General features: G+C 39.1%; 1 protein-coding gene across 2 annotated transcripts; it reads right to left on the bottom strand.

Annotated features, from left to right (window-relative positions):
• Positions 1-1,875: 1,875 nt before the first annotated feature.
• LOC122671149 (ethylene-overproduction protein 1-like) lies at positions 1,876-25,020 on the bottom strand. Of its 2 annotated transcripts, none has more exons than XM_043868254.1 (5): positions 25,016-25,020; positions 8,977-10,973; positions 7,242-7,533; positions 6,831-7,140; positions 1,876-2,592 (listed from the first exon to the last, which is right to left on the bottom strand). In XM_043868254.1, exons 2-5 carry the CDS (start codon positions 10,947-10,949, stop codon positions 2,354-2,356), a joined length of 2,814 nt encoding a protein of 937 aa, XP_043724189.1. In that variant the 5' UTR covers positions 10,950-10,973; positions 25,016-25,020; the 3' UTR covers positions 1,876-2,353. The 2 variants fall into 2 exon arrangements, with proteins under 2 accessions (XP_043724189.1, XP_043724190.1); XM_043868255.1 differs by lacking the exon at positions 25,016-25,020 and having other exon boundaries at positions 1,876-2,299; positions 2,336-2,592; positions 8,977-11,182.
• Between the last annotated feature and the right edge of the window lie 779 nt (positions 25,021-25,799).

Raw genomic sequence — 25,799 nt, 5'->3', positions numbered from 1 at the left:
ATTTTCAAAATAAATCATAAGGGGCTCAGAAAATTTCAAATAATCATTGAAAAGAGAAATAGCATTCAAATCGATAGATTCACTCCCAAGCTCTTTAGATTGAAATTTAACTGAGTTAAAATCTCCAACAACTATGGACCTGTTGTTATCACAATTTGTCCCCTCTGTAGACTCGGAGTTTTCCAGTAGTTCAAGCCAAGGATAATCACAAACCTGAAGAACAACTAGAAGGACAGGTTCCTCAGGAGAACAGGTTGCTTCAGCTTCAATTTCAAGAAGACAAAGATTCTCTCCGGAAGAAAATAAATCTCAACTTGATGTAAATGAGCTGCAGTTACAAAAACCAAGATTAAAGAATTTATTGCAGCTTGACTATACTCTAGATTCGATCTGAAGTAGCCAAAAAAGAGAACATAGTTTGGTTAATTTGTATTCCATTAACAACAGGATCTGTTAACCCCTCTGCATAGGCTAATCTAGAATGATTAGCAGTTTTCCGGTTAGAAAATAAAAGGTTCACGATTACGCTGCCAATTCAGCTTAATCCTTCGTCATTCTAGTAATGAAATGGGAGGTTTGGGAATGAATTCCAAACCAGAATACCTTGAGTTCAACTTTTGAAAACTACAATAATGAATGCCTCAAAATCAGGAGTCTCCTTGCTAGAAACCAAGGATCCTCTTCAAGAATTCTGCCCTTCTCCTCTTCCTCCAAAAGCGAAAAGAGAAAAACCTTTTTTACAAGAGGAAAACATCAAGTGATCCTTTGATCTTCCTACTTTTTGCGACAATGGTTTTAACCATCAAGAATGATAAATGTTTCCTAGCAAAATAGCCAGTAAAAGCGTTTCTCCAAATATCAATCTCTGTTTCATACAAATCTTCATGGCATAGCGAGTTAGCGACAACAAACACCAACAGAATTCCATAAAAAAAAATAAAAAACAAACACCAACAGAATGCAGAGTAATAGAATACAGAGCAAAAGAGTACCAAACAACAAAGCAAGCAGCATAACAAAGAGTTAAATCAAAGCAGAAGAATGGACTGATAGTAAGGATGGGTTATGACTTATCCCTTAAGGGGATCTCCCATTCACAGCCATATTCGATGCTAGCTGGTGGAGAAGAAAGGCAAGATCGTAGTGGCATAATCCCTCACCAGACTCACATCAGCAAGATCCAATGCAAAACTCACAGGGACAAAATCCCCACCCTAAAACTCGAAGCAACAAAACCCTTCAAATAGAGACTTGCAGCATCAGCAACAGATCCACTCTCAGATCTCACAGCGGCAAATCCCTTCTACCAGAACTTGCAACAAGTAAGATGATCGAGGAGCGATGCCAAACTTCAATCCCTGCCTTTGAAAAAAAGCTCTAAACTCGCCAAGCTTTTCTTTAAGCCTTCTTCACAGAAGCCTTTGCCTCTCTCAGCCATGGCATTTCTAACCTCTCACCGCTCAGAAAACTTCAGCCATGGAGCACCCTTGAACCCTTAATAAGGTATTTGACCATCCAATTAAAAGATGGATCATTACAAGATCCTGAAAGTGGTTTTAGGGGTTATTGCTAATACAAGAATAGGGATTCACCATTGTTTCTTGTCAGGCACTCTCCACTTTTTCTCACTGATGATATGTCCATCAAAGTAAAATTCAGCTGTCATTCTTCAAACCAAACATGGATCTCTTTTGGTTGCAGACCAATACTCCATGGGCAATGTACCTGCCTCAGGTGGATACTCAGACCAGATTCATCATCATCAATTGTTGAAATGTGTAGGAAATGCGAATTCTTTCTGCACAAATTCATGTCCAAGAATTTAATGGGATGTCATTGACATCCAAGAGATGGAGAGACTGTCAGGGAAGTCAAGGAAAACATTATGCCATCTTTTATGAGGAAAACTTGTGAAAGAGAACTATATAAGGTGAAAGAAATGTTACAAGAAAAGTGAACATTACAACTGGACACACAATTCATCACAAGCTTTCATTTCATAATGTACACAATTTCTTTCTTTTCCTCCTTTTTTGACAGCACCCTCTAACAATGGAGCAGTCTAATGGGCAGCAGTTGTACCCTGTGCTATAACCAAATCTAATTTCATAATCGGGGTATGAATATATACATAATACTCTCAGCTCCTCTTTCTTCTCATTCTCTTCTTCCACTTTCCTCCTCACGGTCATGATAAATCTGCACTTGGTTGCTTTTAGAGGTAATAGTCCAGAATCCCAAAACCAGAGAGGTATGAGGTGATAACTGTTGGCTTCAACAGTAGTGACAAAAAATTTGGCAACCAGTGGATGCCCACACTAAGGTTTTGATGACAAAAATCCATCTTGCTTAATCACTTTTTATCCTGTTGATCAGTAGTTCGTTCCTGCGCTTTATTATAGAGTTCGAGCGTGTCTGTGTGGCTGGGATCAAGGCAGAGAGCTGCCTCACAGTCTTGCAAAGAGGATGTAGCGTCACCCATCGAATCATGAAATGCAGCTCGAAGATGAAGAAGCTGCAGATCTGGCTTGAAAGCTATGGCCTTTGTAAGCTCCGCAATGGCTTCAGCTTCTTTGTGGTCATCCATCAGCACTGGAGGGACCCAATATGGAATGTCAGTAATTATTTAAATTTGCAGGTTGTAGGACCATTAAAAAAGGAGACAGAACGTCACTTTTGATTTTGTACTGCAGTTATGCCAAAAATTCCTTACAAAACAGAACAAATAGATTAAATGAGTAAATGGTACAAATGTCAGCTCTCCTATAACATAAATTGCAAAAACTCTCTATAATTACTAATAAAGGTCATATTACCATTCTATGATTGGGTTTTAACTGACAAATCAATCTCTCCCATTCTGAGAGTGAGCTCTCTCTCTTTTGGGGGGTTATTTTCCTTTTAATCCTTTCTTTCATTTTCATCCACCATCTTCACTACACTACTTAATAATCAAAGTCTCAATACATTCAAATGGAACTTTCTTTCATACACACTAGCTCTTCAGTTCCATGTTAGCCTTACCTTTTTATTGTACTGTTGTTGCAGAATGTCAAATCATTTTCATTATAAGAGTGCAATCTACGGGATAGAGAAGTTACATGACAAAGGGTTGTCGACGTTGCACAAGTCTCCTTCTGTGCTCCCCTCCCCATTCTCTTTTTTGGTGTCCTTTTCTATATGAAATTGTTTGGTCAACTTGGTTCTAACTTGATCACTAATACATGACTAAAGCACAAGCTAATAGGATGAACTAGTGAATCCAGTTTTGTCACTGAACTTCCTTAGATGCTAGCCTTTTTCAACACATATAGCAGGAGACCACCTCCTATTGTTCCCCCAATTACTAACTAGATATGATACAGCCAACTCCAAGAAAGGAAATAGTGAATATCTACTTTATCATCATGCAAAATCTACTGTCCACTCCCGCAAAGAAAATAGAGTACATACTTTTTATAGATAGATAGATAGATAGAGAGATAGAGAATGTCTGCTTTCTTGTAATGCAAATTCTAGTTTCCACCTTTTTAAGAAATTTCCATCCACTATTTAGAGTTGATATCATTTCTGACGGAGTTTTATTGAAAATCAACTAATTAACAATAAAAAATTTTGGTTGCTACTGCATCACCAATCATCATCAATGGAGAGTTGGATTCTAATTGGTTAGAAATGACTAGATTCTTCAACCATCTCGAATTAATGTTTGTTGGTCCTTGTTCTTGTGAACACAATGGGCAAATGCTTTTGCAGGCAGTGCTTATCTTTCTATAAACTCGGCACATAAATCAAGAAGGATAAATAATCAAGAATAAATGTTAGTCTATGAAGTTGATTCCTAGTACAGTTGTCTTCAAAGGAATTGCATGATAAGCTTTCAACTTGAGGTCAACTTTCATTAAACTGAAAGAGAGTGATGCAGTCAACTCCAAGAGAGTGCAGTTTGTTCTATGCTATTCAGTCAACTCCAAGATAGTGCAGTTTGTTCTACGCTATTCTCCTATATTGCCTGTAGCCTTGTATTGGCCGGTTCTAAGTTCTCCACTCCTCCCCCCCCCCCCCCAACATTTTAATAACAGAATCTATAAATACAACAGAGCTCTGAAGCGTATAGTACATAAACAACACCGGAGTCCACAATGAAGCCAAAAGAAAACTACAACCAACAATGGGCTGACCCCATTTCTCCACATGAAAGAGATGTTCCCAACTAAACTAAGGAACCTAGCTGTCCTTATTGGTAGAAGACAACTATTTAATGACCAGAACAGAGTTTAGATTCAAGAGTAGGCAGTTCTAAAGAGTTAGTAGTCATTTTAGATACATTAGGTTGAACTATAATTATTTAAAAGTATTGGGTAGCTTATTAATTATTAGGAACTAATTTCCCAAGATTCTAGATATTTAGTCCACATTCCATTAAGGTGGATGACAATAAAGCAATTTTCTTTCTTATGAATTAAATCTAGCTTTTTCTTTCTTTCCCCCATACAATAAGAACTTAATTTGGATTCAACCACGACACTATTTAGGCAGTCAGTTATAGTCATTTATTTAAATCTTTCTAATTCAACATCATATCACATGAATGGTGCCCTAACTCTTTCCCATTATAAGTTGGATTGTTATTTCTATCTGTGCTTCCACTACGTTATATCTCCCACATAGTTGAAAACTAGATCAATAACTTCCTCATTTAGAGAGCCAACACATCTAGCATTTTCTCATATAACCTCAAGCCAAGGAACAACTCAGTTCATGTATTGTCTACCGGAACTTTGAAGTCTACTGCATAATCAACCTAGCTAATGCTTTCAAGTAATTAATGCTCCTATTGTTCACCTCAATCATTTCCCTGCACTTGCATCATGTATATAAGATTCCTTGAAATGGAAGCATTGCTTGGACAGTTGGACCATCCTAATCATACAGGCAATGGAGATCATAGACTGCTATTTGACTGCACCATAGCATGTGATTCATATGATGGTTAGAATAATTAGACTGGTTTTATTCAAGTATGCCACCATATAACATAACAGTTTGGTCCTACAGGACTCTTGAGTAGGAATGCAAATGAAGCTATGAGTTTAACCAGAGTATTATCACATGCATAACTTGCGAGGTTATGGAATTTGGCATGGTAAAAACTAGGAAAATAAAGTGATTATAATAAAAATAATGGACTCAGAAATCAAAAAACACTAGAAGCATGTGAAGCAAGACCTAGCTCAACTTAACATTTATACAGCATTGGATGGAGATTTTAGCATAAAGAACAGATAGTGTGGGATCTAAGGGATAAAAGTACCAGGAAGAAACAAATATCTTGATCAATATTTAACTCTTTTGGATCTAGACTGGGATAGAGAATTGATCTACTTCAGATCTACTCTAGCAAATGGTTTACCAAAGAGGACAAAATAAATGCAGAAAAAGATGTATCTGAACTAAGAATAGATTCATGAATTCCAACCTAGAACTGGATGGACTATTATAGTTGAGAAAGAATGTTAAAAATACATTATTTCTCAACTATATTACCAATATAAAAAAAAATAAAAAAAAAAAGACTTGCTAGACAAAATTGAAAAAATAAATTTGGGAAAATACAGAGGGTTCTAATGATCGGATAAGGATAAGATCTCGATTGGGTTTTCAAAGTAGGACAATTTAATATCTTCAGCCAATGGAGTGAAGAGGTGATTGCAGAACAAGGACAGTTCAGGTCAAAAAATCAGGGTGAGTTTCAGAAGTCAATGGCTTATCTGACAAAGTATAAGATATCTAGAGTTGTCGGAAGTAGCTAATGGTGTCAAGTTCGGTGGTGATTCAAAATGATTAAAAAGGAATGGGAAGAACTTATGGAAATAGTACAAGGAGACAGACAGAGTTGTGATAAATGAGGTAAAAGACACATAGTAAGAAGAAGAGAGCAGAACATATGAAGAACCAACAAATCGGTTAGTGCAGAGAAAGGGAGGCAGAAGAGTGGAGTATATCTATAGGGTTCCCAACTAGCAATGCCGGTATTTCACACTTCAGTCTGTTGCATTAATTCTGTGTTCACATTGGTAGACAAATTTATAGACCTGACTCAAATCCTACAACTAATAACCTGAAAATGGAAACTAGACCTCTAATTACTTACAACTAAAACTCTTTAAACTGATAAAACGACCACAGGAAATCACAATACCAGACTTTTAGGCCTCCCTTTGAATTTAAAAGAAAAAGCACTTTTATTACAAAGACCCAAAAAAAAAAAGGGACCACAACTAACACTCCCGCTCTCCCCCAATTTGACCCCCATAAATGATAGGACCAAAATATGTGGCTGTTTGAACAGCAGAAGGCATTTAGAGCCCAAGCCTCCAAATTGGGTTTTTTTTTCCCACTTCTCTTTTGATGAATAAACTGGCTTGTATCTGACAAGCCTGCAAAGCTATTGCATAAAAAAACATGTTAATAGATAGGTCACATTGTCAAATGCACTTGGGAATGATTGATATCCATGGATGGGTGATATAAACACTGAGCTTTATGCCCACCAGAAAGGTTAAGGTTAGACTATAATTAATGACTGAAAAATACGCCACTGAACAAATAGGCAAAAGAGATATCTCCAAATAACAAGTATGACTTGATTCATTCATCAGGTTTCAAGACTTTACAGCTAGAGATACCAAAGAGAGTATAGGCCAAAAATTAAGATGACCATACGAAGTGTAGGACTTGAGCACATGCCTATAAGATAAAGAATTAATAACCTACTTGCAGAACTAATATCACGAAACAGATTATTAGTGAAAGGTCATGGAGCACACCTGCTGCCCTATATCTGTAGGGGTAAGTCCGCAGGGGGTCTAATTGTGTTGCTGTACTGAGATCATTCCTTGCCATGTCACGGTCACAGTATTCTGAACGTTTCTCATATGCTGATGCATTGTTTCGAGCCTTCTCTATCAGTTTTGTCATCTCATCATAGGCAGCCTTTCTTTGGTTCTTGAGATGATAAACACGTGCCAAGCCTTGATGTGCTCGTGTATGCCTTATGTTAAGAGCATTCAAGTAGCAGTCTGCAGCAAGATCCAGCTTATCACAGTCTACGTAGACACTCCCTAGATTATTTAATGCCTGCATGTATCAGATTTGCAAAAAACAACTTCACGCAACATGACCAAGACAATAACATCCTGTGTAAATCAGTTAAGACTTAAAAGTTGGGTAATAATTACTTGTCCTTTCCGAAGACCATCAGAAGGGCATCTAAGAGCTTCCTCTAGAAGTTGAACGACGTAGGATGACGATTCAGTATCTAGGCTAGTGTCGGCTAAAGCATATGCTTTAAGAAAAAATGCTTCAAACGATCTTTGAATGGAAATGGACTCCTCCGCCTTAGCTAATGCTTCTTCACGATGACCTGTGTCGTATAAAATCCATCCTTCATAGACAAGCCTTTCATGCTCAGAACTAGAATGATTTCTAGCCAAACGCAAACTGCACATTGCAGCCTTTTGGCAATTTAACCTAATATCATTCACAAATATCAGGGATGCCGCTACAATATGATAAGTTTGAATAGTGACAAAAATAGAGGGTAGAGTTTTAAAAAAACTCCTCTATTAATAACATGAATAATAGTTCCAACAACTTTTCAAATTTAGCATTATAATTTGTTTTTGTATCATTTATTGTCACGGCCTCTTCGGATCCATGTAGCCGACCCCATTTAGTTGGGATAAGGTTATGGTTGTTGTTGTTGTTGTTGTTGTCTGTTTGTTTTTGTATCATGTGACTAAAAAAGATAACTGTGTGATGAACTGTCTAAATAATAACAATTTGGTATGTGTCCTCTCCTCCAAAAAGAAATATAAAATTAGAAAATGAACAGAAACTCCTATCAATTAGAAGACCACTCACTCGCTCTCTCTCTAAAAAAGAAACTGTAATTCATAGTTCAACATTCAAAAGTGAAAAGAAATGACATATTTCATTAAATTGTACTACTACAGTAGTGTTGAGAGGCTACATAAAGGACATAGATTTTGCAAAACACATTGGAGGTTTTCAAGATTAGCATCTTATGCACCACTCATCCCTACAAAGTGCATCAAGCTTTCATTAAATATATCATCCTTTTTCTTTCATTTCCGGTTATTGATTTTTTTCTCTCTTCGTTGAAAAGTAGTTAGATTCAAAGAGGAAAACCAAGCTTCCATACAGATACTAAATGTCGCTCAGAAGGCAAGTGAGGCAGACCTTGAAGCTCCATTTTTGGCTGGATTTGATGAGGATGAAAGTTTTAACATATTGGTTTAACTTATTTTCTTCCCTACTGTTCTGCAGTGGCCGAACCGCAGAAGACTGTTACAAGTATCCAAACAATATTGGTTCTCAGTAAAGCTTAGGAGAATAGAGATCAAATCATTTGCCTTCTGAAATGATTGCTAATTTGTGTCATTCAACCTAATGTGGAAAATTATGGAGGCACCAACACCATAGCAATGGATAAAGGAGAGGTGTCCAATGTCAATGTGCCATTCATGTATCATAGACTTCATCTGTATCGAATAGTTTGCAACATCTAAAGATATGCTCAACCGAAAAACAAGGAAATAAGAATAAATGGGCTAAACATCTAATGTATGTACAGCATTGATAGAGAGATACAAGCAAACCATGCTGCACAACCACCACTTCCATGAGTAGAATGAGAATGCATATATGTTTTACAGACAGGAAACCACGTACAAGGTTCTTCTCATGATGTTATTACCCCCACTATTTCCATAAATATAAATGATATACAATTATAAGAAGCTATGATCTATTTCGCAGAGATTCATCGAAAGGGACAACAATACTAAAAATAAATTAAGAGTTTATAGATGCTAGGGGTAGAAGACAATTGAACAAAGAATTAAGAGAAGTAACATAATTATGAAAGAACGTACAAATGATTGTGCTCACCTTAGAAGAAGGAGGGACTGCCGAAATCGTAGAAGGCTTTTCCCAGGGTCATTGGCCAGCATCTGGTGTACAACAGCCAGAGAGCCAATATCATCAACAGAGGACCATCTGTCATAAAGTTGCATCCAGCAATCAGCCTGGCTCCACTGTTGAACATGCTGGCAAAGGAGCCCGATCACGGAGTCCCCATGAACCTGTCCATGATACATCATGTAATTTGGGTCCAAAGTCAAGAGTGCCCTAATGTCTCTTAAAGCTCCCTCATAATCCTCAATGGCAATATTGAACCAAGCACGTAACTCAATGCAGTCAGGGGAGACCTTGAACCCGATGATCTTGTTGATCTCAGAGATGGCTGCTCCAATCTTCTTCTCTTCTACCATTGCAACTGCCCTATACTTGTACGGAAACGAAAGTGTAGGGTCCAACTCTGTTGCAGTTTGCAAATCCATCATTCTCTCTTTCCCAATACAATACAAAGATCGCTCTTGGTACATCCATCCAACTGGTTTATACTCTGAGATGAGGGAGTTCATCAACTTGAATGCTGAATATGTGTGTCCCCGTTTGTATTTGGTCCTTGCAATACCCGCCAATGAATATACATGACCGGCCTCTGTGGCTGCCTCAAACCATTTCTGGGCATCCTTATACTCTTTTCTCTCAAGCATCACACATCCCAGTTGGTGCAATGCAAGCTGCTTCTGCCACCCCAACACTGCACATTCTCCCATCCTCTCCGACAACATCACGGTTGTGTTTGATTTCATGTCATTCTCCATAGCCACCTGGCTCAAGAAGTAATACAACAGAAATGAAGCATGCCCCACCATGGCCAATCTCTCCCTAGCCTCCCAACCACAAAACAATCTCATCACATTAGGATTGTACAAAGCCTTTGGTAGCTCCCTCAGTATGACCTGCAGGCAAGAAGCAACCAGAAGATACGCCATCTCTTCTAACCCATAATCAATCAATATTAAGGCATCATCAAGATTAGAAACCAGTGATGCCAATTTGGCATCACAAGCAGACTTCATTTCCTCACAACAGAACTTGTTTGCAAAACTAAGCAGCTCCAATACAATATCCGGAGGAAACCAATCTAATTTCCTTGTCCTGCTGTAAACCTCGACAGCTTGCATTCCCTTTATTGATATCTCATTGTGTGTGAAATTAATCTTCTCTCTCCGTGACTCTGTAAAACTACCATAAAGCATTGTCATGAATGGTCTCGAAAGAGAGGCAATGTTGTATCGAACACATCTAACCTCTTCATCAACAATGCAGAATGAGATGTCCCCATCTTCATCGGAAGTCGAACATTCTTCCTGCTCCATCGAAATTCCGACATCGGCATCTTCCGGAGAGCTCCAACGACACAAACAAGGGTCAGAGACCGAATCTGGATAGTACCCAGAAACCAGAGTGGCCTTAGGACATTCAATATTGCGTCCGCTACAATCCATGGAAGATGACCCATGGAGTTCATCCTCTCTCCTTTCAAACCTTAGCCACGCAGAGAGCACCACTTTGGAATGAACGTCAACCGCATGTTGACGTGCAGAACGCAGACTCCGACGGAGCAGTTTTGGGTCCGACAGACAACGAAAAATGGAGCTTTGTTCAAGGTAGACTGTCGATTTGTCAAGAGGAGGAGAACCCTCAAGGCGACGATAGACATCGGAAAGGGTGTCAACGAAATTCACAGATTTGAGATATGGTTCAATGGGGGGCTCAAGGAAGTCAGTCACAGGAAGCCCATAAGGAAGAAGGATTTCGTTTATGGAGCTGTTATGCATAGATTTACTACGAATAGAGCTTGCTTTAAGATGGTCATGAAGCTTATCTCCACCACCACATCCACCAATTCCGGCGGCATTTGCAGATGGATTTAGGGCATAAACTTGTGTACCCTTGCAACCATCCACAATCTTCAAACTACGAATCGTTGTGAACAGATTGTGTTGCATCTTTTTTCTATATCTCGCTTTGATCTAATTACAAAATAAAAAATCAAACACAAGATAAATAAAGAAAAAGTGGTTGAATACCTTTGACCTGCAAATACCCAATACCTTGAGGGAAGAACTGAGGGAGGGAGGGATACCAAGAGCGAAAAGGTAGAAGGGAAGAACGTTGTTGATGCAGAGTATAATGGGTCATTCCCTCATTCTTTTCTCCTTCTTCGAATTTTCTTATCCTTTCTTTTTTTTTTTTTTTTTTTATTTCTTATTTTCCAAATCTTTTTTGAAAATAAAAAAAGACTTAAATAAAAAATAAATAAAACCCAATAAATTTATTTATTAAATTTCATGAATTGAAGAAGAACTTTGAGATCTTCATCCCTCGTTGGTCGCCAACCAGATGTTGCTGGGGTGACGATCGTTGGAACGGTAACTCTCTCTCTGTTTTATACCATCTACCCTTCTCTCTCTCTCTCTCTCTCTCTCTCTCTAATCTTTTATCTCTGGCTTGCTGGAATGCTTGATGAGTGAGTTCCCGTTAGACGAGGAGAGCCGCAGAAGTCACCCGGCCCTTCATGCTCCCCTCCTCTCTCTCTCTCTCTCTCTCTCCCTCCCTCCCTCTTCCTCTCTGTGTTATATAAACTAGGGTAAATTATAGATCACTTCCTTATTTTCAATCAAAACTCAAATCATCTCCTGATTTTTTTAAAAACTCAAATGTCCCCTCTGCAGTAACGGGGTTAGTCTACTGTTAGTTGTTGGTATAAAAGGACTATTTTACCCTTGTATTAAAATATTAAAATTAAATTTACAATATTACCCTTCCTTCATCTTCAACATTGGTCAAGAATAGTTTAGGGATTTAAATTTATTTAAGACATCATCACCTAATAGCATAAAACTAACGTTAGGAACTAATTTGTCATTTTGGAGTCTAAATTAGGGGGTGATCTAAGTTTTTTCAAAAACCAGGGGGTGATTTGAATTTCAATTAAAAACCAAGAGGAGATCTGTAATATACCCTATAAACTATGAACTGTTTGGATGAAGCTCCCATGTCCTCTCAAAACTGGACCCATTTTAGGGTCCATCAGCTCCTGCCGGCCCTTGACCCTACAATAAATGGCCCAAAATTAAACCCATTTTTTGGGTCCATCAGTATTTGTTAATGGTCTAAATCGGTTTGGAATCAGTTATTTGGTTTGGTTTCAGTTCGATTTCATAGAGTGTTGGTGTGATCAAGAACCAAAACGAGATCTGAATCGATTCTGAAATTCAATATTCAAATCGAACCTATTTGGTTGAATTCGGTTTCAGTTCCAATTTGATTCTTACACAATTCGGTTCTAGTTCCTATATTCGGTCCATATATTATAATATATTATACTATAATATTATAGTATTATAAGACCTAATATTACTATTAGTAATATATACTATAATATATTATATTAGTATTGTAATATAATAATATCTAAATTCGGTTCGATTTCAATTTCTATGTTGAGACTAGAACCAAACCAAACCGAACTCAGTCCTACATTTCATAAACGAGTTGGAACCAAATTTGATTCGGTTTGACTTATTTTATCCGGTTTTGTTCGTTCGGTTTCGATTCTAAATTGACACCCGTAGTTCTTGCTTCCCTAACCCTTCAACAAATAGCCTAATTCATGCTCTACTCATAAAGTCATGGAGAAAGCTTTTCTTGACCATGCGGTCAAGGAATCGTACAGTGATCAATGGTCATAAATATTTGACCTTATTTATGAAAGGCGTAGAATATTCTCATTGTTGTATGATATCTTATGAAAACCATCCGATTCCTTTGGAATCACTTGACCGTGGGTGAAGGAAAACTTGATCCGTGGTACATCTGACCTTATAACCTTTCAAATCCAATGAAAAATCTAGAAGGGACTAGGAGATAATTTTTTCTTTTAAGATTAAGACATTCTAACCAAATCCAATAAAACGCCTTTTCTAAACTCAACTAATTGATTTTTCACAAAAAAAAAAAAAAACAAAAAAAAAAAAAAAACTAATTGATTGAATTGAATGAAGAGGATGCTCTCTTTCTTCATTTTAACTGCAAAGATTCTATACATAATTATTTAATTTAGCTTTTTCTTTTTCTTTTTTTGGGTAAAAGTTAATTTAGCATTTCGTGTAAGGAATTGGTAGTAGTTGCAATCATTATCTCGACTCCACTAGCCTTTACTAATAAACAAATTTATATTCTGATTTTGATAAGTTTTTTTAAAAGGAATATTATAAATTATTATTTTTTCTTTGGTCAAGGAAATATTATAAATTATACTCTATAAAAAAATAGACAGCAATTAGTGATATGGATGATTCTGCATGTCTCCCTCTAAATTCTAAATATAGGAAATTATAATATGCAGAATCTTTTTGTCACCACATATTGTGACAAACGAATTGTAACCAAGTATTTTTCGTAGGGCAAGAGATTATTGTCTGATCGTGTAACGCCTGCACTAGTACGATTATGGGTCCCTTTATATCTCATTAAATAGTGTTTTGTTGGCTGCTATGGGCTTAACATGTAAGATGCTAATATAAGTGAACAATGTATAAATCCCTCTCCCATGTTATTATGGAGATGGTTTTCCCCACTGTCGTTGTAGGAAGAATCTCTCATGCCACATCAATGATAGGGCGTAGGATGATATCATTAGTAAAGAGCTCAAAATGCCACGAAGGATAGAGAAAATGAATTAAAAAAAAAAAAAAAAACCTATGAGAGAGCTTATATTAAACAAACAACGAAGGGATCTTTTGCTCTATTGTTATAATAATGCGTGGTTGATTAATAGTTTAATACCAGTCGCTAAATCATGGCATGTCTATCTAATGAGTGTTTAGCCTGTGAAAATAGAGGATGGTCTACTATGACCTCTGACCTTTCTTAGTCTTGAGCATGGTTAATAGTAAACTCATTTCTCTAATTAATGGTTGGGAGAAAGAATGCCACCTGGTCGTACCAGACACGTTGCCCCTGCACCTTAACATAGGGGCACATGAAATGACCGCCACACCATAGATCATATTTGAGGTTCCAGAGGGTGTGATGGTCATTTCGCACAGCCCTATGTTAAGGCGTAGAGACGGCGTGTTTGACGCGACCTGATGGAATTATCTTCTCCTTAATAGTTTAATAAGTAAAACCATTTTGATAGCACTTTTATACCCATTCCACTTTTAGGTCACCATGATCATGAGGGGTGGATCTTAAGAACGAGAGGACTTGTTTGGATTTAACATCCAGAGTTTGAAGGAGTTCTTATTAAGATTAGTTATGATCAAAATTAATTAAATAAAAAACTTTGTTGTAATCAAGGTTAGTTACAATAAGATCATAATTTTACTTTTTTGCCCTTTTAGTATAACACATATTTTTTTCAATGAGAATACATCCTGCCATTTTATATAAAAACAGCATTAAATAACTTTCAAAATTTTGAAAACTCTTTTTTACCCCTACATTAGATACATTTTAGGAATAAAACAAGAGGTACAATTAAACCACACAGATCTTCTATCGCACGCTGCCCTGTCCTGCCTATGCTACGTAGACACAGGGCCACGTGCAATGACCGCCTTACCCCCACTCGGGCTTGGGTAAGGCGGTCAATGCACGCTGTTTTGTGTCTACGCAGCACAGCAGGACGGGCAGCCCACGCCGTAGAAGATCTGGATCCATAATTAAAAGAAGGTTACAACTTGTTAGTTTACCACTTTTATGATAACAAGTTGTTCCCTTAATTAAAGGTTTTAAGCTAAATTTATAGAGGCAGTATTTGTACTTAAAGAAGAGAATGAATGTACCCGGACATAATGTATGTTTGTCTATTCTATAAGTTTGTTCTCTCCCCAATTTGATTAATCATAATCTTCTGATTAAGCATTTTGTCCACCAGTGATGAGTAGAGATGCTTTTGAACTGTCGGCCACCCCTTAAAGACTCATCTTTGCTTGTTTAATGCTTAATAACAAATTAATTTGCTTAATCATAAATGAATTCCACACTAAGAAACTTTGTTTAGGCTGAGTTGAGGATATAAGCAAAACTTAGGGATGGTGAAATGAAAAGGAATAAATAGATACCTTCTTAAGGTCCTATCCAATGGAATCTCTTCTAGTCTCGCAAAATTATAAAAAGAAAAAAAATACATTTGGATGGTGATCATCTAAAGGCTGACCCATGTGGAGATAGTCAGTAGAGTAAGGTGGTTGGTCACTTGGTTGGCTATTATAGAAACAAGTAGAATAAGAATCAACCAAACAAGATTTCTTAGCAAATGCACATAAAATGAAGTAAATGAAGGGTTACCGAGGGGTGATTTTAACCGGGTTAAACATGTTGGGAATGGTTTCACCTAGGATCTTAGATGACTTCAGATAAGAAATAAATCCTCTCCAGCAACCTCATCTGTCAGTGAGGTTCAGAAAGGCTCTGTATGTCAACGTTCTTTTTTAGTGTTTTTGGTGTTTTTTCATTTTTTTGGAACGGAAACACACTTAAAACTGAATGGTATGTCCGGTTTGATTTTTTGTTTTTTTGAAACGATCCGATGATTGGGCACACTTTAGAGCCCCATTTGAGAAACACCAAATTGATGTTTCTCACTTGATAAAAACACTTCTTTGAAAAGTCGGAGAAACAACGCCCGTCTTTAGTTACGAGGGGTATTTGTGGTATTTTTCTTACAAAACATAAAACCCATCAAAATTACCCTAAAATTATCGTCTTCTTCTTGGAAGGTACTCTGCGATCGAAGGCAGCGAGGGATTGAAACCACGATCGAACCTTCAAGCTTCTCTGGTTGTAGCATCTTCTTCAAGGTAGTGAGGGATTGAAACCACGATCGAACCTTCAAGATTTTGGTTGCAGCGTGTTCTTCAACACTAAAAAACGCTTTAAAAGACAGTTTCTTTTTCCTGAACATCGTCTGCAGTGAGGGTTTGAAACTACGATCGAACGTTCAAGATTCTGGTTTAAGATTCTGCTGAACATCGTCTTCTCCAACTCAGGTAAGCCCTGTTCGTCTTCTTCCTCTTCTTTTTCCTTCGTTTTCTTCTTCTTCCTCTTCTTTTCCTTCATGTTGAAGGCGCGGCATCCAATGATGCCAAGTTCGAGAAAAAAGGAAAAAAAAAAAAGGGTCAATAGCTCGGAACGGTTCGTATCGTGCCTTCCGCATGTTGAGCTCCCAAGCCCTCACTGCACCTCACTAGATGAGGGCGTTGGAGAGAATTAAAATCCCTTCAGATATCGGTTGAGTCTCTCCACCATATAACTTAAATTTTGAACGACACATTTTAGAAAGAAAATCTTTTTGTAATCAAGAACCAAGAAGGTTGTAGCTTTACTTATTTTACCTTATTATTTCGGGTTTTTTTTTTTTTTTTTTTTTTCTTCTTTAAATGAAAGTAAATCTTGTCATTTCAGAACTTCTATTTTTTTTACCTTCAATTAAATATTGCATTAAATAATTTGAGAATAAGATATTGGGTAGTTAAAAGAAGATTACAACTTTTTAATAAAAGAAAGACAAAATTTTCATCCACCCATAGAGGATGGTTCACCCACCATCCTAGTCACAAACCCCTCCTAGGGTTTTTGTATATTCCAAAATATCCTCTTGGTATCCATTCTCACCCTCTTCGGCCCTTTGGTGAATGAGATCTCATTCACTTTGAATGGAGGGAAACTCGATAAAATTTTTATTTTTTGTTTTCATAGAAAAAAAAAACTTTTTCGTGACATAAACTACTTTGTAATCCTTTGCTTTTTAGTAATACAATTTTTCTTCTCATAAAAAACAAAAAAGAGACAGAAAATTAGATAGGATTAGATTAGGTCAACTTCTCGGATCCAGGTCGTCTACGGTGCCTTGTCCGTAGCGGCCTGAGCGGTGCACAAACAGGGCAAGGTGCAATGACCGCCTTATCCCTGCTTGGGCAAGGTGGTCAGGCAGGGGTAAGGCGATCATTGCAGCGCTCCCTATTTGTGTGCCGCTCAAGCCGCTACGGACAGGGCGCCGTAGAGGATTTGAACTTCTCTCAAGAACGACTAATAATTTCTTTTGTACTAGCAAGGTCAAACGTGAAAAGGCACCAATAGGGAATTAATTGAAGGCTGGAAGCAGGTCATAAGTGATTTCTCTTTTTAGGACATTCAGTTTTAATGGTGGACGATGATCAAAACAAAAAAAAAAAAAGTTTTAATGGTGGACTCTAGTCTCTAGCCATAAGTAATTAAGTATTCCTCCTGCCATTTTCAAGTCTTTTTTTAAAATATTTATATATTTGTTGTGAAAAAGATCTCTGTCCGAGAGTGTGGCCTATGCCAACACTTCCATGAGTCTATCTCTCTCCTCCCTATGTGAAAAGACACCTCTGCCCCCTTGTTTTAAGGAGGAGAGAGATAGACTCATCATGGGAGTGCTGGCGTAGGCCACACTCTCGTATAGAAAACTGCTTTCCATATTCATTATTATGGTCACGTGATCCCTACATCAGCGCGGGCCTAATGAAAGAGCGCAAAAGAATCAACATTGATATAATTTGGGAAAATATCATCTTCCTCCCCTCTAAGTTTGCCTTATATCAATCCAGTACCCAAGTTTTGAAAAATATCTTTCCCCTCCCCTACTTTATAAAGTTACTATCAACCGTACCCTAACCGTTAAAAACTACCATTAATTGATGACGTGGACAGGTCCACTTTATCTAAAACCCCAAATTACCCTTAATTTATTTTAATTCCATTTTTACCCCTCCAATCCCAAAATCCCCTTTTTGTAGGATTCACATCCTCTACTTCCATTACCTGTACTTCGATCCTACTTCCGTGCATGCACATCACGCCATCTGGCCTGACAGGGATCCAACGTCTGGGATTGAAAGAATTCAAACAAATTCAAAATGGTTTTCAAAATCTGTTGAGACCTTTGAACCAAGCCTTAAACCCTTAAACCACCCAACCCGACCGGCTCAAACTCACTCAAACCAAACCCCAAACCCATCAACCCTCAAATCTCCTCTCGTTTAGAAAAATCCCTAAATCTGAACTTCTCCTCTTCTTCGGAAATACTCAGAGAAAAACTCAGAGCAACTCCAACTCCACCGTTCAGGCCATGGCCCATGGGGTACTAACGTACTTTGCAATTTTTTTTCTTTCCCAGTACCATCACAAAGACTTCCCACCAAGAAAACTAGAACCAAACTATCTTTTCTTCCTCTTCTTCTTTATCTGTCAATTCTGGTAACAGATTAGTTCCTGTTCCTTAGTATTTGTTTGCTTTCAGATTTCATGGAAGAAAATAATTAAAAAAATCTTAAGAAGATGAAGGAACGAAATGGGTACTTTGATTTTGATCACTTGCAAGTTCAGTGTAAATCCATCGCTCCCTTCTCCTCGTCGCTCCCTTTTCCTCTTCTTCCACCAAGCAGCCGGACTGTACCCAACCTAAATAAACAAATTGGCCTCTACTGAAACTTCAATGGTTTGATTAGATTCAGTTCTGGGAATTTTCCATTATAGCTGCATCATTACAAAGTTCTTGATACCCCACTGTTATAAAGTTTAAAAGGTCTCATAGTGAGATTTTTATGCAAGGACAACCCTCTATCATCTATAAGCAATTATGTGCGAGCAAAACCTTTCCATATTCAGTTATTGGCAAAAAAATAGAGTTGAATGGAGAAACAGGATCAAAATCCCACTTAATCGTGAAAAGGCTTGATTGAGCTTAGTCAAGTTCATTGACAAAGATCATTAAGTGTGAGTTTTTAATGTTTTATTTCTTCTTCTTAAATAATAGCAGATGCTAGTCCAATGACATGAAACGATATACTCATGGTGAAGGTTGTGAAGCTACAATGGTTGGCGGTGGGTGTCTAGGGCATGATTACAGTCCAACGTGGGAATGATGGAATCATAGGGTAATATTCAACCAAGGACAGGTAGAAGAAAGGCCCAGATCGAGCAGCTTGGTTCATGGAAGAGGCTCTACAAAGCTTGAAGAGGAGAAGAATGGCTTTGAATAGTTGGAGACGGTGCCATAGAAAAGGAGAAGAAGGGGTTTGGAACGTCGGCTGAACTCTGCGATCTCACCGGAATTGTTTTGAGCAGCAACGGCGGTGTTCGTTTGGTTCGTCCGACCGGTCCATTTCTTCTATCTCTCGATTTGGCTGTTGCAAGGGAGAAGAAAGGCTTTTGCCTTTTAACTCTACATAAAAGGGTAATATAGTCTTTTCACAAGCAAGAGAGAAAGACATATGCTTTCAATAGATATTAAAAAGGGTAATTTTGTCTTTACACATGTTTTTTTTAACAGCGTTACATACTTAGGGTACGGTTGATAGTAACTTTATAAAGTAGGGGAGGGGAAAGATATTTTTCAAAACTTGGGTACTGGATTGATATTAGGCAAACTTAGAGGGGAGGGGGATGATATTTTCCCATATAATTTTTAAGGGAGACCGTTCTTTGTGGGAGAGCATGGTTTCTACGCATACAAGGGCCAATGAGAGCAAGCGCTGAAGCAGTTTGGGGGCTGGATTTCCACCTTTCAAAGGGGTGGGGCGGTCAAATTGCTCCCCTCCCAACTATGTGTGGGAGTGGGGCTGTGGGCAGTACAGTAGTGATAAACCATAAATACTCGGGGTTAACCCCGACCAGCCACGTGGCATGGCACGAAGAGAGGACAACTCGGACATGGCCACATCAAGACTCCTCCTCTAGACTCAAGAGGAAGAGACCCAGTAGGTCACTCAAGGACCAAGGTCATCACCCAAGTCGGCAACGGCATCGCCACCCAGATTTACATCATCCTACTGACAAAGGGATCTTATCCCAAAGGAGATGAACCTCATCCACACACGACCCTCAAGGATCTTATCCAATACGCGAGGGAAGCACATGTCCATCTGCTAGGGAACACCTTCCCTATCCGGACTCTACCTCCCAAGAGGAGGTGATCTACTACGTGATGGACTCTACTATCAAGGAGACTATCACCAACTACCTAGACTCTCCACTGCCATACCCAACTATAAATACCCAGGTATTCTATCCCATTAGATCATCTTGAATTCTAACTATTCATCCGTTGCTCAGAGAGATCTAACTTAGGCATCGGAGAGTCCTAGGCCGGAACCACACCGGTTCTCGCTTGTCACTAAGGTCCTTTTGTAGGTTGCGGCACCCGAAGGACCCACCGGCAATTTCTTGACCCAACAAGTACACTCCCCCACAGAGAACTTTTCTCCAATTTTTATTTTCACAGAGACGAGAAGTAAATTTTCATGCTCTTATATCTGGGCGTAGGATCCACATGACCAGGCATTGTTCTTTTTTTCTTATTATTATTAGGTAAAAAGAATGTTTTTTAGTCGCATGGCCAATGCATTAGTGGTTGGGCCAATGGCAATGCACACATGGGCATCGACTAGTAGGGGCAGGATGGTCTTTTCACACGTCCATGTATGAGGGCGTTGAGGGGCATGACCAACCAATGTTCTTTCTCCCTTTTTATTATTATTAAATGATATCCTCTGCCTCTTAGTGTTTTAAGAACCAAGATCAATAGATACCAATCTCGATTTTGGCCGGATCTAGATCAGTCGATCCATACATGATTTCTAAAGTTAAGGCATACTTGTCTGATTTTGGCCGATTTCTTAATCCAAACCAATTCTGATATGAGTGTCGAAATGAACCAGAATCAATCCAAATCCTAATTCCATTCTTTCAAACCCTAATACACCACTAATATGAGTGTCTATTTACATATAAGGAGAAAAGTTCTTTGTAGGGGAGTGTACCGTCCACACCTAGACACAGCCCCCTATGAAAGACTGAAATCTCATCCCCAAGATGCTTCTGCATGTGCTCTCATTTCCCCTAAGGCCATGCTCCCCCTTTCAATAAAAAAGACGAAAAGAAAGATGGTCCTAAGAGAGGAAGGAATATGAAACAAAAAGTATGGTCACGTGGTTGGAGCTCAAGATATTCCATCATTCATGGCTCCTTCTTACTTACTCCATGTGAGCAATTCTGAAACCTAAAAATTCTCAAAGTGCTACTCGTCTCTTTGCCTCAAATAGAGCAACTTTTTCTGCCCAACCTTGATCTTAGATCAACTTTTAATAAAACTTAACAACAAGGTTGACTGCACAATGAATTCCTGGTCTAAGTTATTTATTAAAGAAGTAATACCCAATTATTTCTTAAAAAAAGAAAATCATTTATGGTAATCCTTGGCCTAGAGTAGTGCTTGACATGTACTTAATGGGTCCAAAGGACCACAAGTGGGGAAAATTTATGGAAAAAAGTAAGGACTACCTTCACACAAAAATCCTACGGCTATGTTTGGAAGTCAAGAAAAGAAGGCAAAAAGTATCCTAGGCATCTATCTACATGGACTCCTTTTGAAGGCACACTTAGTTCTCCCATATGTAAGGGGTGATGTGGTGATTCTGATCATTAGATATCTAAGGAAGGTATGAGAAATGCTTGAAGAAATTATGCAAGGGCATCTAGTATTGTTGAATAAAGCACCCACTTTGCATAGATTATAACCTAAGGGGAAATCCATCGGATACGGGTCGATCCCGATCAATATCAGCCAAGACCAATACGGTATCTAGTATTGATTACTAAATCTCTAGGGAATGACGATGAGCCACATGTCAAATTTTAGATTCAAATTCAATCATATTACTTCCCATGTAATGTCATATGCTCCGTTTGTACGTTTCGGACTATGGGGCACTGTGGCGAGTACCCCCTTGATGGGAGCTTGCCCTACGCTAAATTGATTACCAAAATTCTACGCCGGTTCAATGTTCCTTTGAATGCAAATTGGCTAGGCAAGGCGGTGACTCCAGTCAATAAAACCACACTGACAAAGATGAAGATGACAGGGAGAGAGGGAAGCATAGAGTTATCACCGGACAGGGCAGACGTGGCGAGAAGGGCCATGGAGGGTGATGATGATGATGAGAGCTCAGGTGGCTCCGATGGGGATGATGATCAGAGAGGAGATGTTGGTGGTGTTGCAGTAGCTCCAGCAGCTTCTAGGGGAGCTAGAGCCACACGAGCATCGACGCATGCACCATCACGGGGTCATAGACAGAGGGGTGCTGCTGCAACTGCTACCCGTGGTGCCGAGGCATCAAGTTCCCAGGTTCATGAGGGTTTACCTGCACCTGTCCATGAGGGTTCCTAGGAGTATCCCGTCGGTTAGGGTGACTTGACTCAGTGCATTGCTGGTATGGAGAGAGCGTTAGAGGAGAGTAACAGGGCGTTGCAGGCATAGATTAGTGAGGGTTTCTCCTCCATATGCTCGATGCTCACAGGAGAGTTGGAGAGTATTGATGGCAGGTTGCAGGATATTGAGTCCCACCTATCGTTGCGGGGTACACAGCCCCGGGCAACTTGTGAAGCTGCAAGAAGGGTTCAAGACAAGGGAAAAGGGCAGTAAGGGTAGATTTAGGATTTTTCATTTCAGTTTCCTATTTTGTCTCATGCTATTTTATGTTATTAGGTTAGTTTCTTAGAGTTATGTGGTAGAGAGTGGAGAAACATTTGTATCCTCTCTTTGTTTTAATGTTGTTTGAGTTATGTCGGCCTTGGATGGCCTATTATGTAAGTTGGATTTCTACCTAATGCAACTTTTAATTCCTCAATCATCAACATGTCCCTACCTTAGTTCCTTATTGGTGTCTGTTAAAGGTTTTTTTATTCTTTTGGACCCTAACACGGAATGAATCAGAATGGATCAGATCTAGTAGTATACATGGCAGGGCAAAAGCACTCTGATACCATGCTGTCACACCCCTATCCCTAACTCAAGGGCAATGTGATGGGAATACCCCTGTATTCCACACCAAACCACAGGATCAACTCTTTGTTGTGTCATGCACACTACCCGGTTTCTCATTCAATGAATAAGAAAGAATCAAAGTTACAGCGGAAGACAATAAAGATGATAATCGCATATAAATAGGAGTTCTAAATGATATCGTATATATATAAAGGAAAATTATCTCCAATTATCCAAGTCATCATGAAGTGTCAAATACTGAGTATATCAAGTATGAAATAAAAGGGATGCAACAAAGCAGCAGATGTTATCGGTTACATTCATGCTCAAGTCCTCTCAAATCAAAATAACAAGATCTTCATAGTCTCTGGGCTCAAGCCCAAGCTACAGTGCTTCGTAAGCACATGCCTCACAGGCACAGTCGGGTCCATGCTCTTCTTCTGGTTGAGCACCCCAAGTCTCGTAGTCCTCCCCATGATAGCAAGCCAGATCAACCTCAGCTGGATCCGCCGCTCCTGTATCCATATCCAAAAAAAAAGATTCCTAAGAGATGAGCTTCCATAGCCCAGTGAGCGATTAAACCATACACAATCATACAATAATAAATACATCGAGAATGCATGCTAAAGTATGCTCATCGCATATGATGCATGAATGTTTTTATTGATTTTCCCCCTAATCAGCGAGATTCTAAATCAGGTCGAGTACTATTATAACACAGGTAGCATGGTCGGCAACAATGCCATATACCGCTGACATTTCGACCATGACAACCCCATGTTATAATGGAAATCAGCAAGACCAGACCTCTCCACTAGGTTATCTGCTAACCCTCGATACACATCCCGTCCTAGTGTCCAGTCCGAACCACAGTCGACACTTGAACTTCACGGTGGGCTACCCCAAAATACGGTCGGGACCTATGGACTTACCCGACACCTAAACCCCTATTGATAAGGGTCGTAGTACTAAGTGATTATATCCTAGCCAGCAAACAACTATTGCAATCCATTTATATATATATATATATATATATATATATATATATATATATATACATTCACACTTGAGTGTAGCCTAGAGGTCGAGTCCATAGTGTCATACACAGAGGCCCGACTGTCCTCTCGCCCCCTCTATCTTACACTCACACAAGGTAACAATATAGCGGGTGTGATACCGATATAACGGTCGGCCAGTCACCACTCGAATTCATTCCATCGATTATACATCACAATAATTTTCATATTTATAGAACTCTCCTTGTTGAGGGAAAGTCCTCACACACAAACTCCAATCATCCATTGTGATGATATCAAAGTTTTGATGATAACAAATAAACCAAATTATACTAACTCTTATTTGAGATGCATAGAATCTATCACGCCCCTATCCTAAGCTTATACCGTAAGCACAATCAAGAGGGTGATTAGGATGACACACGTCACCCCAATTCCTACCAGGATCAACGACACAGTGTCCCGGAGCATAGTCACCACCCAAGGGCCCACCCAAATAAATACATTTGAGCAAAAAAGAAATAAATATTCCAATCATTGTCAGAGTTATAATAAGCGGAAGTAATATTTACATAAGCAGTTACAGTATGTTCAACTGTCTAAGTGATAATATAATAATTAGTGCTGACACCAGCTGACCATGACATAACTACTCAAAAATATAATAAGTTATTATAGAAAATGTTCATAATGGGCACAAAGCCCCAAAATAATTAAAAGGTGGGGGTAATCCCCAAGTAATATCAGTGCCCATAGGCACAATCATCACATGGATAATCATTGCCGTGTTCCTTTGACACGTACTTAGGCTCCTCTGCCCCAATACAATCATACTCCGCCGACTGTACATCTAGGTCGGCTAAGTAACCATCACCTGCATCAATATCTAAAAGTTATGTACACAGGGGGTTAGCTCCACTGAGTCAGTGAGGGGAAAGAGGAGTGCACATACACACAATCACACATAGTCCATGATGCATGCAATGTTAAATATATTTTTCACCTAACAAATAGTCTAAGTCATGGTATATGCTACTGTGATAACTCGGGAGACACTGATGGTCACTTATCCTATCGCCCCAGTGAAACCTCAATTATCACAAGGGACCTGCGCTGGTAGAAGCCATAGACCACCCAGTGGCATACCCCAGAGAGCCGTTACTACCCCTGACCTGGCCTCTGACCTGGCCTCTCCCACCTCCACAAACATCAGGTGCTCCGACTATCCAACACATAAACCCCTATTGGCAAGGGTCGTATCATAAAGGGGCATGAATCCTAACCACAGATATACTACATGCAATTCCTATCGTCCTGAGAGGTATTTCGGGTGCATCAACGTCCCATTCCATCTAGTACTAGGGTACCAGTACTGCATGGCGCATACAGACCAGGATGGCAATCAATGAGTATAATAATAAGAACTTTGGGGTCCCGACACCGGCATACCCGGCACTGTAACCCAATATAACAATGTAAAGCATCATATCCACATTTCATCAATTCATATCCAACATTATACAAAATGCAGCATGGCAAGAATGAATGCAAGCACATAAACCATTATGTAATCCATATGATTGTATCTATATATATGTATATGTCAAGCCTAAACATCACCCAACCCACTCACCGTTCTTTTACTTGCCATTTGGTGAGGTTTGCTCTAATGCACGTACTCCTGTATAGATTCTAAAGTCTGAGGATGCGTGAAAGTAGTGTTAGAAGTATATAGGTGGGTCCCACAAGGGGTCCCAATAGTTTAATTGAAGTTTGGGTCAAGACAGCAGGGGCGGATGAAGGAACGGAGTCAGCCAGGTGAGTCTGGTCGTGGATCCGTCCATGCCATATCCAGAAAATGTATAGAACGGACTCACGGGTGGATGCTGAACATGGATCCACTCGTGCATCCGTCCAAACCTTGAGACACACCCGAGAGCAACCTAAGTTACGGGCGGATTCACCTAGGTGGGTCTACTCGT

Source organism: Telopea speciosissima, chromosome 8 (genome assembly GCF_018873765.1).
Source record: "Telopea speciosissima isolate NSW1024214 ecotype Mountain lineage chromosome 8, Tspe_v1, whole genome shotgun sequence".
NCBI classification, from domain to species: domain Eukaryota; kingdom Viridiplantae; phylum Streptophyta; class Magnoliopsida; order Proteales; family Proteaceae; genus Telopea; species Telopea speciosissima.
The sequence above is the reverse complement of the archived record's forward strand: the minus strand, read 5'-3'. Positions and strand labels throughout refer to the sequence as shown.